Below are 17,286 nucleotides of genomic sequence, written 5' to 3'. Positions count from 1 at the left end.
TTGTAGATCGGTGGTGGTTTCCGAGGGCTGGGGGACGCTTACTGGACGCTGACTCTGATGCTGTCTCTGCTGCTTAGCGGTAGTCCGCTCACTGGTCCTTGCCTTTTACACTTCCGTTGTATCACCTGGATTACTCGAGTATTTGCCGCAAATTCCGCGTGTTTACGAGCTTACCCGAGCCCGACCGACCCCCCTCGGGTCTCGGGTATTCTCGCCGTCTCTCTCCTCCAATATACTCCGATCGGATCCTCCACCTTCACCGCTGCTACTCGCTGCCACTCGGTCTAGCTCCTATGCTGGCGGATACAAGCAGTGACCCGGGATAACCACCGATGACCACGGGATAACCACCGAGTGAACACTGCCGCCGCCACCACCGCTGATGCGATCCAAGATTTTCCGGTCCCTCGAGCTCTCTGGCACTCAGGCTCTCAAGCTCCCTCTCTTTCCAGTGAGCTAGTCTAGCTTGTCCGGCTGATGATTTCCTCGAGGTGCGGTAGAGGAGGTGGGTGCAGACTGCAGCCGAAAATCAACACAGGGAGGTGTGGACGGTGGACGAAGGGAGCTACCTACGCCCTCTCATCAGTCTGTTACTTATCTCAGCTGCAGGAAGAGGGACCTCAGGATGCTCACGGCGTGCACAGCGCCATTACCAGGCTCCTCCCTGGAGACGGCAATCAGAAAAATTGCAGTCTCAGAAAAATTGCAGAATGTAAATAGACAGGAGCTAACAACATTACGCGATGACCTTCAATGGCAATTAAATTCGAGGAATAGAACACAGGAGGTAGAATCCCGAGGAAACAAATAAGTAAACAGCAGAGAGAATAGCATACAAAAGGTATGAGGTGTTGCCTTAGAGTAGTAGGGGGGGGGGGGGGGGGGGGGGACTAGGGGGGTGGATTGGGGAAAAGGGAGAGCGAAAGGCTCAGCAGAATATAAAGATGTAAAATAAAAGAGTAGAGGCGGGGGGGGGGGGGGGGGAGAGACAGGGACTCACGAAGTGGACAGGGGGTCACCCTATCCGTGTATAGGAGAAGGGGGGCTTAGGGCGTCCAACAGAGTTCCACCTCAGACCTAGTAGAACAGAGGGGGCAGAATGTGCCCCATAAAACAAAACAAAATGCTCTCAGCTCTAGAGACCAGGGGGTCAAAGTACCCTTATCAGGGAGGATGGGGGGGGAGGGGGAGGTTTGGTTTACACGTGCTGTCATGCTGGCTCAATTACCCTGAAACAGTGCTGGGGAGACCCCGCGCATTGGCCGGGTGTTCCCCCCTCCTGGTCTTCTAAATGGACCGGGGGGGGGGGGGGGCGCCTGGGAGACAGGAGGGGAAGGAGGAGAACAGGTGGAAGAGAAAGGCAAAATAATGGAAAACACAAATAGCATAAAAATTCTTTCCTATAATGTCCGAGGGCTAAATTTCCCCGGGAAGAGAAATATTATTCTCTGAGAATTAGATAAAAGCAAAGCAGAAATAATCTTCCTACAGGAGACACACATAATCCAAAACTCAAATATTAAAATCTACTCTAGAAATATACCAACATGGTACCAAGGAGATTCACCAATAAGAAGGGCCAAAGGAGTAGCCATTGGAATAGGGAAAAATTTACGCTTCCTAATAGATCAAAGAAAAACGGAACCGGAGGGACGCTTCCTTTTTATTACAGGCACCATACAGGGGGTAAAATATACATTTGCCAACGTTTATTGCCCCAATAGGAACCCCAAAAAATATCTCATAGATATAATAAAAATACTAACGGAATTCAAACAAGGCAAATTAATATTGGCTGGAGATTTCAACTTTAGTATGGACTATAAAATGGACAGCACCTCCACAGCAAGGGACATAGAAGTGAGACAATTAAAGAAACTAAAAAGAAAACTATACGAGCAGCAATTATTCGACCCTTGGAGAATTCAGCACCCTAGCACAAAGGACTACACCTATTACTCAGCAGTACATAGAAGTTATTCCAGGTTGGACTACATTATGGTCGAACATAGAAATTTGGAAGAAATAGAAGAAACAAAAATAGGTATAATAACAGCTTCGGATCACAGCCCAGTAATGTTGAGAATGAAAATACAAGGAGAAGCCTTTGAAAGTGGCCCATGGAGGATCAATGAAAATTTAATCGAAGACAGTGAGATGGAAAAAACCATTATCGGAAGAAATTAAAAGATACTTTAAGGAAAATGACACACCAGGGATATTGAAAGCAACAATCTGGGAGGCACATAAATCTGTCATTAGGGGCAAATTAATAGCTATTGGGGCAAGAAAAAAACAAGAAAGAAGAAAGAATATGCAACAAACTATAAAGGAAATATATGAATTAGAGCGAAAACACAAAAATCAAGTAAACAACGAAACATACCACTTACTATCTCAAAAGAGAGAACAACTAAAGGATTGGATGGAACAAGAAGAAAGGAAGGAGTACAACAGAGTAGTACAAGAAAAATTCAAATGGGGCAATAAACCAGGAAAATACCTCGCAAATTTGGTAAAAAAAAAAAAAAAAAAAGTCTTTAAACTACATTGAGAAGATTAAAAACGAAAAAGGAGAAGTGGTAAACAAAACTACAGATATTGCGGTGGCATTTCAAAAATACTTTAGCTCTCTATATGCAATAAAAGAGCAGGAAATATGGATAGAAGCGGACACAAGAACAAAGAAGATACAAGACTATTTAAAAAACGCAAATTTACCATAAAAATAGACCAATTAAAAGAACTGGAAAAAAACATAACGCAAGAAGAGATAAAACTGGCATTAAAAGAAACTCCTGTAGGAAAAAGCCCAGGACCAGACGGGTTCACGGTTAATTACTACAAAAAATTCCAAGAACAGCTGATCCCTAAATTACTAGAATATCTGAATTCCATAGGGGAAGAAGAAGAAACAAGAAGCGAATCGTTACTAGCCCACATCACAATATTACCAAAGGAAGGGAAAGACAAAACTAACTGCTCAAGTTACAGACCGATTGCATTATTGAACGCAGACACAAAAACTTTATTCTAAAATCTTGGCTACCAGAATAAAAAAAGCTAATCCCACTTTGGATCAACCCTGACCAGACTGGATTTGTTCCGGGGAGAGAGGGGCAGGACAACATCCTAAAATCAATACTGATGCTACACAAGAATGTGCAAAACGAGACCCCTGTCATTGGATGCAGAAAAAGCATTTGACAGGGTAGACTGGGGTTTCATGATGGATACGTTGCGGCACCTGGGATTAGGGACAAAAATGATGAAGTGGATAACAAATCTATACAATGGCCCGACAGCAATGGTAAAGGTAAATGGTAGACTGTCCATTACTCAAGATGCAAAACGGAACACGGCAGGGTTGTCCGCTTTCTCCATTATTATACGTATTGGCACTGGAACCACTATTAGCAACACTCCGCAACAATCAAGAGCTGAAAGGAGCGAGAATAGGAGGAAAAGAACACAAGATCGCGGCATACGCGGATGATATTTTGATGTACGTATCCAATCCAAGCGTGTCACTTCCAAATATATTGAAAGAAATAAAAAAATATGGAGAACAGTCAAATTTCAAAATTAATCCAATAAAAACAGAGATATTAAACATAGGATTAGGGGAAAAGGAAGTCCAGTTTTTACAAAAAGAATTCCCATTTACTTGGGTAAAAGAATTAAAATACCTGGGAATCAAAATAACCCCAAGAGTTGAAAAGATCTATCAGGCAAATTTTATCCCACTGATCAACGAGGTCAAAGAAGAAACGAAAAAAACTAAGAATACAACCACTCTCATGGATAGGAAGAGTAAATGTTCAAGATGATGATTCTTCCAATAATAATTTATAGAATCCAGATGCTACCAGTTATGATTCCATAGAGCTTTTTCAAAGTAATTAAAACAATTTTGTTAAAATATATATGGCTTAACAAAAAAACAAGAATTAAATACACGTTGATCACAAGGAAAAGGGAGCACGGAGGATTAGCCACCCCAGATATAAGTAGGTACTACAAAGCAATTGTGTTAACATGAATGCTGGAGTGGACAAATGAGAAGAGTGAAAAAAAATGGGTTGATATGGAAAAAACACAATAAGCGGAACTATTCTGCACAAGAATATTTGGATCCCACGAAAGTATAGAATATTGGACACAGACACTCATGAAATAACAAAAAATGTATTTAAAATTTGGGACACTATACACTTGAAGAACGAATGGAGATACAACTCACCGTTAATAGCACTCACAGGATCGAATTTTTTTATCCCTGTGAAGGAAATATTTGGAGTTCAAGGAATAAAAAATCCACAATTGAAAGACATCACTATAAATGGCAGGATTAGAACACGAATGGAATTAGAAGAAATTAATGGATGGAAGATGAATGAATGGAACTATCGTCAACTAAGGCATTTAGTAAGCACAATACCACACCCACTTAGAGATGAAGAGAAATTAAATACACTGGAAAAGCTCTGTGTCAATAAAACGCCATTGAAAAATGGAACATCAAAAATATATGGAATATTGGCAGATCTGGACGCACAAGAAAGACCAGAGTACATAAAACAATGGAAAAAAAATAAATTTAAAATTAGATAATCAAAGAGTGGAAAAAATGATAGAAATTGGATAGAACAACGCCTGGGATATGAAGACTATTGACATTAACCACTTGCCGACCGCCTAACGTATATATACGTCGGCAGAATGGCACGGGCAGGCAGAATCACGTACCTGTACGTGATCTGCCTCCCGCGGGCGGGGGGTCCGATCGGACCCCCCCCCGGTGCCACCGGCGGTCGGCATCTGACTAGGAGCGTCGGGAGGCGAGGGGGAGACCATCCGATCGTGGCCCCCCCCTCGCGATCGCTCCCAGCCAATAGGAATCCTCCCCTGCCTGTGTGTAGTTTCACACAGGCAGAGGATGTGATGTCATCTCTCCTCGGTCTGGCAGTTTCCGTCCCAGCGCCGAGGAGAGAAGACATGTAAGTCCACACAACACAAACACACACAGTAGAACATGCCAGGCATACCTTACACCCCCGATCCCCCCCCGATCACCCCCCCCCCTGTCACAAACTGACATTAGCAGTATTTTTTTTTTTTTTTTTCTGATTACTGCATAGTGTCAGTTTGTGACAGTTACAGTGTTGGGACAGTGAATATTACCCCCCTTTAGGTCTAGGATACCCCCCTAACCCCCCCTAATAAAGTTTTAACCCCTTGATCACCCCCTGTCACCAGTGTCACTAAGCGATCATTTTTCTGATCGCTGTATTAGTGTCGCTGGTGACGCTAGTTAGGAACGTAAATATTTAGGTTCGCCGTCAGCGTTTTATAGCGACAGGGACCCCCATATACTACCTAATAAATGTTTTAACCCCTTGATTGCCCCCTAGTTAACCCTTTCACCACTGATCACCGTATAACTGTTACGAGTGACGCTGGTTAGTTCGTTTATTTTTTATAGTGTCAGGGCACCTGCCGTTTATTACCGAATAAAGGTTTAGCCCCCTGATCGCCCGGTGGTGATATGCGTCGCCCCAGGCAGCGTCAGATTAGCGCCAGTACCGCTAACACCCACGCACGCAGCATACGCCTCCCTTAGTGGTATAGTATCTGTACGGATCAATATCTGATCCAATCAGATCTATACTAGCGTCCCCAGCAGTTTAGGGTTCCCGAAAACGCAGTGTTAGCGGGATCAGCCCAGATACCTGCTAGCACCTGCGTTTTGCCCCTCCGCCCGGCCCACCCAAGTGCAGTATCGATCGATCACTGTCACTTACAAAACACTAAACGCATAACTGCAGCGTTCGCATAGTCAGGCCTGATCCCTGCGATCGCTAACAGTTTTTTTGGTAGCGTTTTGGTGAACTGGCAAGCACCAGCCCCAGGCAGCGTCAGGTTAGTGCCAGTACCGCTAACACCCACGCACGCAGCATACGCCTCCCTTAGTGCTATAGTATCTGATCGGATCAATATCTGATCCGATCAGATCTATACTAGCGTCCCCAGCAGTTTAGGGTTCCCACAAACGCAGTGTTAGCGGGATCAGCCCAGATACCTGCTAGCACCTGCGTTTTGCCCCTCCGCCCGGCCCAGCCCAGCCCACCCAAGTGCAGTATCGATCGATCACTGACACTTACAAAACACTAAACGCATAACTGCAGCGTTCGCAGAGTCAGGCCTGATTCCTGCGATCGCTAACAGTTTTTTTGGTAGCGTTTTGGTGAACTGGCAAGCACCAGCCCCAGGCAGCGTCAGGTTAGCACCAGTACCGCTAACACCCACGCACGCAGCATACGCCTCCCTTAGTGGTATAGTATCTGAACTGATCAATATCTGATCCGATCAGATCTATACTAGCGTCCCCAGCAGTTTAGGGTTCCCACAAACGCAGTGTTAGCGGGATCAGCCCAGATACCTGCTAGCACCTGCGTTTTGCCCCTCCGCCCGGCCCAGCCCAGCCCACCCAAGTGCAGTATCGATCGATCACTGACACTTACAAAACACTAAACGCATAACTGCAGCGTTCGCAGAGTCAGGCCTGATCCCTGCGATCGCTAACAGTTTTTTTGGTAGCGTTTTGGTGAACTGGCAAGCACCAGCGGCCTAGTACACCCCGGTCGTAGTCAAACCAGCACTGCAGTAACACTTGGTGACGTGGCGAGTCCCATAAGTGCAGTTCAAGCTGGTGAGGTGGCAAGCACAAGTAGTGTCCCGCTGCCACCAAAAAGACAAACACAGGCCCGTCGTGCCCATAGTGCCCTTCCTGCTGCATTCGCCAATCCTAATTGGGAACCCACCGCTTCTGCAGCGCCCGTACTTCCCCCATTCACATCCCCAACCAAATGCAGTCGGCTGCATGAGAGGCATTTTCTTTATGTCCTCCCGAGTACCCCTACCCAGCGAACCCCCAAAAAAGATGTTGTGTCTGCAGCAAACGCGGATATAGACGTGACACCCGCTATTATTGTCCCTCCTGTCCTGACAATCCTGGTCTTTGCATTGGTGAATGTTTTGAACGCTACCATACAATAGTTGAGTATTAGCGTAGGGTACAGCATTGCACAGACTAGGGCACACTTTCACAGGGTCTCCCAAGATGCCATCGCATTTTGAGAGACCCGAACCTGGAACCGGTTACAGTTATAAAAGTTAGTTACAAAAAAAAGTGTAAAAAAAAAAAAAAAAAAAAACATACAAAAATATAAAATAAAAAAAAAATAGTTGTCGTTTTATTGTTCTTTCTCTCTCTATTCTCTCTCTCTATTGTTCTGTTCTTTTTTACTGTATTCTATTCTGCAATGTTTTATTGTTATTATGTTTTATCATGTTTGCTTTTCAGGTATGCAATTTTTTATACCTTACCGTTTACTGTGCTTTATTGTTAACCATTTTTTTGTCTTCAGGTACGCCATTCACGACTTTGAGTGGTTATACCAGAATGATGCCTGCAGGTTTAGGTATCATCTTGGTATCATTCTTTTCAGCCAGCGGTCGGCTTTCATGTAAAAGCAATCCTAGCGGCTAATTAGCCTCTAGACTGCTTTTACAAGCAGTGGGAGGGAATGCCCCCCCCCCCCCAACGTCTTCCGTGTTTTTCTCTGGCTCTCCTGTCTCAACAGGGAACCTGAAAATGCAGCCGGTGATTCAGCCAGCTGACCATAGAGCTGATCAGAGACCAGAGTGGCTCCAAACATCTCTATGGCCTAAGAAACCGGAAGCTACGAGCATTTTATGACTTAGATTTCGCCGGATGTAAACAGCGCCATTGGGAAATTGGGAAAGCATTTTATCACACCGATCTTGGTGTGGTCAGATGCTTTGAGGGCAGAGGAGAAATCTAGGGTCTAATAGACCCCAATTTTTGCAAAAAAGAGTACCTGTCACTACCTATTGCTATGATAGGGGATATTTACATTCCCTGAGATAACAATAAAAATGATTAAAAAAAAAAAAAAAAAAATGAAAGGAACAGTTTAAAAATAAGATAAAAAAATAATAATAATAAAGAAAAAAAAAAAAAAAAAAAAAAAAAAAAAAAAAAAAGCACCCCTGTCCCCCCTGCTCTCGCGCTTAGGCGAACGCAAGCGTCGGTCTGGCGTCAAATGTAAACAGCAATTGCACCATGCATGTGAGGTATCGCCGCGAAGGTCAGATCGAGGGCAGTAAGTTTAGCAGTAGACCTCCTCTGTAAATCTAAAGTGGTAACCTGTAAAGGCTTTTAAAGGCTTTTAAAAATGTATTTAGTTTGTCGCCACTGCACGTTTGTGCGCAATTTTAAAGCATGTCATGTTTGGTATCCATGTACTCGGCCTAAGATCATCTTTTTTATTTCATCAAACATTTGGGCAATATAGTGTGTTTTAGTGCATTAAAATGTAAAAAAGTGTGTTTTTTCCCCAAAAAATGCGTTTGAAAAATCGCTGCGCAAATACTGTGTGAAAAAAAAAAATGAAACACCCACCATTTTAATCTGTAGGGCATTTGCTTTAAAAAAAATATATAATGTTTGGGGGTTCAAAGTAATTTTCTTGCAAAAAAAAATTATTTTTTTATGTAAACAATAAGTGTCAGAAAGGGCTTTGTCTTCAAGTGGTTAGAAGAGTGGGTGATGTGTGACATAAGCTTCTAGATGTTGTGCATAAAATGCCAGGACAGTTCAAAACCCCCCCAAATGACCCCATTTTGGAAAGTAGACACCCCAAGCTATTTGCTGAGAGTCATGTTGAGTCCATGGAATAATTTATATTGTGACACAAGTTGCGGGAAAGAGACAATTTTTTATTTTTTTTATTTTTTTTTGCGCAAAGTTGTCACTAAATGATATATTGCTCAAACATGCCATGGGAATATGTGAAATTACACCCCAAAATACATTCTGCTGCTTCTCCTGAGTACGGGGATACCACATGTGTGAGACTTTTTGGGAGCCTAGCCGCGTACGGGACCCTGAAAACCAAGCACCGCCTTCAGGCTTTCTAAGGCCGTAAATTTTTGATTTCACTCTTCACTGCCTATCACAGTTTCGGAGGCCATGGAATGCCCAGGTTGCAAAAAACCCCCCCAAATGACCCCATTTTGGAAAGTAGACACCCCAAGCTATTTGATGAGAGGTATAGTGAGTATTTTGCAGACCTCACTTTTTGTCACAAAGTTTTGAAAATTGAAAAAAGAAAAAAAAAAATTTTTTTTCTCGTCTTTCTTTATTTTCAAAAACAAATGAGAGCTGCAAAATACTCACCATGCCTCTCAGCAAATAGCTTGGGGTGTCTACTTTCCAAAATGGGGTCATTTGGGGGGGGTTTGTGCCACCTGGGCATTCCATGGCCTCCGAAACTGTGATAGGCAGTGAGGAGTAAAATCAAAAATGTACGCCCTTAGAAATCCTGAAGGTGGTGATTGGTTTTCGGGGTCCCGTACGCGGCTAGGCTCCCAAAAAGTCCCACACATGTGGTATCCCCATACTCAGGAGAAGCAGCTAAATGTATTTTGGGGTGCAATTCCACATATGCCCATGGCCTGTGTGAGCAATATATCATTTAGTGACAACTTTGTGCAAAAAAAAAAAAAAAAAAAAAAAAATTTGTCACTTTCCCGCAACTTGTGTCAAAATATAAAACATTCCATGGACTCAACATGCCTCAAAGCAAATAGCTTGGGGTGTCTTCTTTCCAAAATGGGGTCATTTGGGGGGGTTTTATGTCATCTGGGCATTTTATGGCCTTCAAAACTGTGATAGGTAGTGAGGAGTAAAATCAAAAATGTACGCCCTTAGAAATCCTGAAGGCAGTGATTGGTTTTCGGGGCCCCGTACGCGGCTAGGCTCCCAAAAAGTCCCACACATGTGGTATCCCCATACTCAGGAGAAGCAGCAGAATGTATTTTGGGGTGCAATTCCACATATGCCCATGGCCTGTGTGAGCAATATATCATTTAGTGACAACTTTTTGTAATTTTTTTTTTTTTTTTTTTTTTTTGTCATTATTCAATCACTTGGGACAAAAAAAATGAATATTCAATGGGCTCAACATGCCTCTCAGCAAATTCCTTGGGGTGTCTACTTTCCAAAATGGGGTCATTTGTGGGGGTTTTGTACTGCCCTGCCATTTTAGCACCTCAAGAAACGACATAGGCAGTCATAAATTAAAGGCTGTGTAAATTCCAGAAAATGTACCCTAGTTTGTAGACGCTATAACTTTTGCGCAAACCAATAAATATACACTTATTGACATTTTTTTTACCAAAGACATGTGGCCGAATACATTTTGGCCTAAATGTATGACTAAAATTGAGTTTATTGGATTTTTTCTAGAACAAAAAGTAGAAAATATCATTTTTTTTCAAAATTTTCGGTCTTTTTCCGTGTATAGCGCAAAAAATAAAAACGGCAGAGGTGATCAAATACTATCAAAAGAAAGCTCTATTTGTGGGAAGAAAAGGACGCAAATTTCGTTTGGGTACAGCATTGCATGACCGCGCAATTAGCAGTTAAAGCGACGCAGTGCCGAATTGTAAAAAGTGCTCTGGTCAGGAAGGGGGTAAAACCTTCCGGGGCTGAAGTGGTTAACTACAAACTAGTAACAAGATGGTATTTGACACCTGTAAGAACACATAAATATCAACAAGAAAAAACATTGTCGTGCTGGAGAAAATGTGGCCAAAAAGCAACGATGACACACCTATGGTGGGAATGTCCAATAATAGTGGATTACTGGAAGGAAGTATTAAAAAACATAAAGGAAATAACCGGTGAAAAAATAGAACACAATATATGGACCTGCCTCTTTCACGTTTATAATAAATAAAAAAAACAATATATGAGATCAATAGTCCCGAGTCTCCTGAATGCCGCTAAGGGTTTGATACCAAAAAATTGGATAAAAAGCGGAAAACCAGACACCAGAGAATGGTTAGAGAAAATAGATTATTACTACAAAATGGATCTGTTGAGGAGCAGGGAAAGAGGTGAAAATAAGGATAAAACAGTATATGGGAGAGATGGAAAAAATATAAAACCTCGGACATATACTTAGATAAGATGAAAGAAACAACAGGTATAGAGCCAAGATGACAAATAAAACAAAAAGGAGGAGGAGACCAGACACAGGGGAGGGGGGGTGGGAGGGGATAAGAGGGATTGAGAAGGAACAAAGACATAGCGGTATTATATATATTTAAGGGTTTTTCTGGTTTTTAAGTAATTAAACAAGACACACGAAGGGAAAATAAATAAAGATAAGACGGAAATAATCCACAATGATGTGAAAAATGAGAAGAGATAAATTTTGACATACAAAGTTGATATAATGTCTCTCAGTAAATTCGCTGAAGTGGGGAAAAAAAAAAAAAAAAAAGATTTTAGCAAATGGCTGCAATATAACAAAGAGTGAAAAATTGGAGGGGGTTCGAAAACTTTCCATCCCCTCTGTGTAATAAATATATATATATATATACACACACACACACACTTCAAAACAGCAAGTCACGATTCTTTCTAAGGCCCCTTTCACATGGACAGACCGTATGTCTGTTTTTCATCCATCCGTTTTCAGATGAAAAACTGACATACATGTATCCCTATGGGATAGCGGATTGTTCCGCTGACATCAGTCTCTGCTCTGCTATGCTCCGTTTCTGATTACGGAGGAAAACCCTACTTTTCCATCCACCTGCGGATCAGATGAAAAGGACTCTACGGTCCATCTTCACCCGATCCCTCATAGAGGAGAGCGGCACTCTCACAGGTCGGTCCCTGCAGTGTGCAGACAGACCTGTCATCCGCCTGCTCAGCAGGGATCAACAGAGAGATCCCTACTGAGCAGAGCGGAGCCCGTACACATCTGTGTGAAAGGGCCCCGACAAGTGCAGAGAGTTCTCACAGCTGCAAAAAAAAAAAAAAAAAAAATAAAAAATCCAGGCAGCCTGCCAAGTTTTATCACAACATGAGAATAAGTTATTTTATCAAAAGGAAAGAACTCCGGCGTGTAGGTAGGCTTAACCATTTAACCACTAAGCCACCGCCCACCGTCATATGACGGCGGGACGAGGCATCTCTTGTTCTGGGCGGACGTCATATGACGTGATCACCCTCCCGAGCCAGTAGGGGGCGCGTGCCCGCTGCGTCGCTCGGGACCTGGTGCGCGTGCCCGCGATTTCCGCCGGGCACCCGCGATTGCCGGGTAACAGAGCAGGACCGTGGATCTGTGTATGTAAATACAGATCCACGTCCTGTCAGAGGAGAGGAGACCGATGGTGTGTCCCTTGTACATAGGGACACCGATCGGTCTCCTCCCCTAGTGAGTCCCCTCCCCCCACAGTTAGAATCACCTCCCTAGGTCATACATTAACCCCTCGATCGCCCCCTAGTGTTAACCTGTTCCCTGCCAGTCACATTTACACAGTAATCAATGCATTTTTATAGCACGGATCGCTGTATAAATGTGAACGGTCCCAAAAATGTGTCAAAAGTGTCCGATATGTCCGCTGCAATATCGCAGTCACAATAAAATCGCAGATCGCCACCATTACTAGTAAAAAATAAATAAAAATGCTATAAATCTATCCCCTATTTTGTAGACGCTATAACTTTTGCGCAAACCAATCAATATACGCTTATTTTTACGCAATTTTTTTTTACCAAAAATATGTAGAATACATATCGGCCTAAACTGAGGAAAAAATTTGTTAAAAAAAAAAAAATTTTAAAATTGGATATTTATTATAGCAAAAAGTAAAAAAATATTGTGTTTTTTCAAAATTGTCCCTCTTCTTTTGTTTATAGCGCAATAAATAAAAACCACAGCCTATCTGCTGCCTATCAGTGCCCATGAGGTTTTTTTTTTTCTTTTTTTTAATTGTCGGCCTTTTTTCATTTATAGTGCTAAAAACTGCAGAGGTGATCAAATACCACCAAAAGAAAGCTCTATTTGTGAGGAAAAAAATGATAAAAATTTCATTAGGGTGCAGTGTAACATGACCACGCAATTGTCATTCAAAGTGCGACAGCGCTGAAAACTGAAAAATGGCTTGGGCAGGAAGGGGGTGAAAGTGCCCTGTATTGAGGTGGTTAAAGACCAAACCTTTTCTGACATTTGTTGCATACAAGTAAAAAAAAAAAAAAAATCATTATTTTCTGCTAGAAAATTACTTGGAACACCCAAACATAATATAATTTTTTTTTAGCAGAGACCCTAGAGAATAAAATGGTGGTTGTTGAAATATTTTATGTCACACCCTATTTGCGCAGCGGTTTTTCAACCACATTTTTTTTTTTTTTTTTAGAAAAAATACATTTTAATGAATGAAAAACAAAAACAAAACAACTAAACAGTAAAGTTAGCCCAATTTTTTGGCATAATTAGAAAGAAGATGTTACATCGCGAGAATCGTGATCTTTATTCTAAGCAAAAAAATTGTGATTCTCATTTTAGCCAGAATCGTGCAGCACTAATATATACATATATATATCCACCTCCCACTGCACACATGCGGCCGGGTGGGCACTTCCTCCTGACTGGACGTTCAAGAACGCCCTTCAGAAGGATGGGGATCGCACGTGCCCACGCAGCGGCGCGATCCCGATGCCCTCATGTCACCTGGACACGGCGCGTCTCCGATCGGCAGGAGGGCTCTGCGATCGGCCCTCCTAACCACATGATGGCTGTTTCCAATCACTGCCATCATGTGACGTAAATAGAGAGGCGGTTGCTAGGCGATTGGCTCTCCTCACACGGAAGTTGTCAGAGAGGAGAGCGGATCGCTGCAGCCGGTGATCAGTGATTATGTTTTTTGTTTTTTTTTTCCACACACACAGATCACCGGCCCAGTGTCCCCATACAATGTCCCAAAAATAGTGTACCCAAAACACTGACACCACACACACCTGTCCCCCACATATGTAACAGTAAAATCATATTATGTCCCAATGATCATCTGCGCACATCTGTACGTGATCACACAACCCAATTATACACTTAACAAGATTTTTTTTTACCAGACTTGTAGCAGAATACATTTAGGCTTAAATTTATGACAAAATCAGATTTTATTGGATTTCTTTTAAAATAGAAAATCTTTTTTTTTAAAAAATGTCCACTCATTCTTTCGCTTATATTGCAAAAAATTAAAAACTGAGTCATTTGGAATATTGTGTACAGTGTGCCATGCAACCCCCAGATACCTACCTGCGTCTCAGTGAGGTTCTTGTCCGGCCCCAGCAGGTAAGGGGTGAGGAAGGGTTCGGATGGCCTGAGGTTGGCAAAGAAGCCGTAGGTACAGAGAACACAGGTAGGGAAGAGCCAGCTCCCCCGGGGTATCAGCACGGCTTTCCTGCAGCTCACCACTTCTGTGAGCTCCATGTCAGGCGTAGTAAAGAGTAGAGTGTGTCACAAGCAGGGTCTCCGGGGCTGGCACATGGCGTAAGCAGCCGAACAAAGCACAAGGTCACCATTCAATGAGAGACGCATGTCATAAGACTGTGTGCATGGCTGCTAGGTAGGTACGGTTTAATCACGTGGGAGTGAAAAGAGCGCTGCCATTGGCTCGTTGCATGTCACATGGCACAAGTTGGGGGCAAGTCAGAGGAGAACGCAGAGAATTGTCTAAGCTCAAGTCGCGTGATACACGCAAGGGGGGGGGGGGATCTGCCTGCAAAGTGGAGCACTCTGCATCATGCAGAACAATTTCGGAACACTCCGCACAGGGGCGGATCCAGAGCCTAGTCTCGGGAGGGGCACTGGCAGAAAATACACTAACTGACCCCCATACTACACCAACTGACCCCCATACTACACTAACTGACCCCCATGCCACACTAACTGACCCCCATGCTACACTAACTGACCTCCATGCTACACTAACTGACCACCATACTACACTAACTGACCCCCATACTACACTAACTGACCCCCATGCCACACTAACTGACCCCCATGCTACACTAACTGACCTCCATGCTACACTAACTGACCTCCATGCTACACTAACTGACCTCCATGCTACACTAACTGACCACCATACTACACTAACTGAACATTATACTACACTAACTGACCCCCATACTACACTGACCACCATACTACACTAACTGAACATTATACTACACTAACTGACCCCCATACTACACTAACTGACCACCATACTACACTAACTGACCACCATACTACACTAACTGACCATTATACTACACTAACTGACCCCCATGCTACACTAACTGACCCCCATGCTACACTAACTGACCACCATACTACACTAACTGACCATTATACTACATTAACTGACCCCCATGCTACACTAACTCACCATTATACTACACTAACTGACCCACCATACTACACTAACTGACCCACCATACTACACTAACTGACCACCATGCTACACTAACTGACCATTATACTACACTAACTGACCCCCATGCTACACTAACTGACCCACCATACTACACTAACTGACCACCATACTACACTAACTGAACATTATACTACACTAACTGACCCCCATACTACACTGACCACCATACTACACTAACTGAACATTATACTACACTAACTGACCCCCATACTACACTAACTGACCACCATACTACACTAACTGACCACCATACTACACTAACTGACCATTATACTACACTAACTGACCACCATGCTACACTAACTGACCCCCATACTACACCAACTGACCCCCATACTACACCAACTGACCACCATACTACACTAACTGACCATTATACTACACTAACTGACCACCATGCTACACTAACTGACCCCCATACTACACCAACTGACCCCCATACTACACTAACTGACCCCCATGCCACACTAACTGACCCCCATGCTACACTAACTGACCACCATACTACACTAACTGACCCCCATGCCACACTAACTGACCCCCATGCTACACTAACTGACCTCCATGCTACACTAACTGACCTCCATGCTACACTAACTGACCTCCATGCTACACTAACTGACCACCATACTAAACTAACTGAACATTATACTACACTAACTGACCCCCATACTACACTGACCACCATACTACACTAACTGAACATTATACTACACTAACTGACCCCCATGCTACACTAACTGACCACCATACTACACTAACTGAACATTATACTACACTAACTGACCCCCATACTACACTGACCACCATACTACACTAACTGAACATTATACTACACTAACTGACCCCCATACTACACTAACTGACCACCATACTACACTAACTGACCACCATACTACACTAACTGACCATTATACTACACGAACTGACCACCATGCTACACTAACTGACCCCCATGCTACACTAACTGACCACCATACTACACTAACTGACCATTATACTACACTAACTGACCCCCATGCTACACTAACTCACCATTATACTACACTAACTGACCCACCATACTACACTAACTGACCCACCATACTACACTAACTGACCCACCATACTACACTAACTGACCATTATACTACACTTACTGACCCCCATGCTACACTAACTGACCCACCATGCTACACTAACTGACCACCATGCTACACTAACTGACCCCATACTACACTAACTGACCCATCATACTACACTAACTGACCCCCACGCTACACTAACTGACCCACCATACTACACTAACTGACCCGCATGCTACACTAACTGACCCCCATGCTACACTAACTGACCCACCATACTACATTAACTGACCCACCATACTACATTAACTGACCCACCATACTACACTAACTGACTCCCATGCTACACTAACTGACCCCCATACTACACTAACTGACCCCCATACTACACTAACTGACCCCCATGCTACACTAACTGACCCCCATACTACACTAACTGACCATTATACTACACTAACTGACCCCCATGCTACTCTAACTGACCCCCATGCTACACTAACTGACCCCCATGCTACACTAACTGACCCCCATGCTACACTAACTGACCCCCATACTACACTAACTGACCCCCATACTACACTAACTGCCCCCCATGCTACACTAACTGACCCCCATGCTACACCAATTGACCCCCATACTACACTAACTGACCATTATACTACACTAACTGACCCCCATGCTACACTAACTGACCCCCATGCTACACTAACTGACCCCCATACTACACTAACTGACCCCCATACTACACTAACTGACCACCATACTACACTAACTGACCATTATACTACACTAACTGACCCCCATACTACACTAACTGACTTTCTCTCTCCCCCCCCCCCCCCCGGGCCAG

General features: G+C 43.3%; 1 protein-coding gene across 1 annotated transcript in view; it reads right to left on the bottom strand.

Annotated features, from left to right (window-relative positions):
* The window catches only part of SLC19A2 (solute carrier family 19 member 2), a 37,722-nt gene extending 23,178 nt beyond the window's left edge, over positions 1-14,544 (bottom strand). The window contains exon 1 of the mRNA XM_073615629.1: positions 14,208-14,544. Coding sequence (XP_073471730.1) covers positions 14,208-14,381 — 174 coding nt within the window. The 5' untranslated portion in view covers positions 14,382-14,544. The remainder of the gene's footprint in view (positions 1-14,207) is intronic.
* Between the last annotated feature and the right edge of the window lie 2,742 nt (positions 14,545-17,286).

Source organism: Aquarana catesbeiana, linkage group LG02 (genome assembly GCF_042186555.1).
Source record: "Aquarana catesbeiana isolate 2022-GZ linkage group LG02, ASM4218655v1, whole genome shotgun sequence".
NCBI classification, from domain to species: domain Eukaryota; kingdom Metazoa; phylum Chordata; class Amphibia; order Anura; family Ranidae; genus Aquarana; species Aquarana catesbeiana.
Note: the sequence above shows the minus strand (reverse complement) of the source record. Positions and strands in the feature narration are given on the sequence as shown.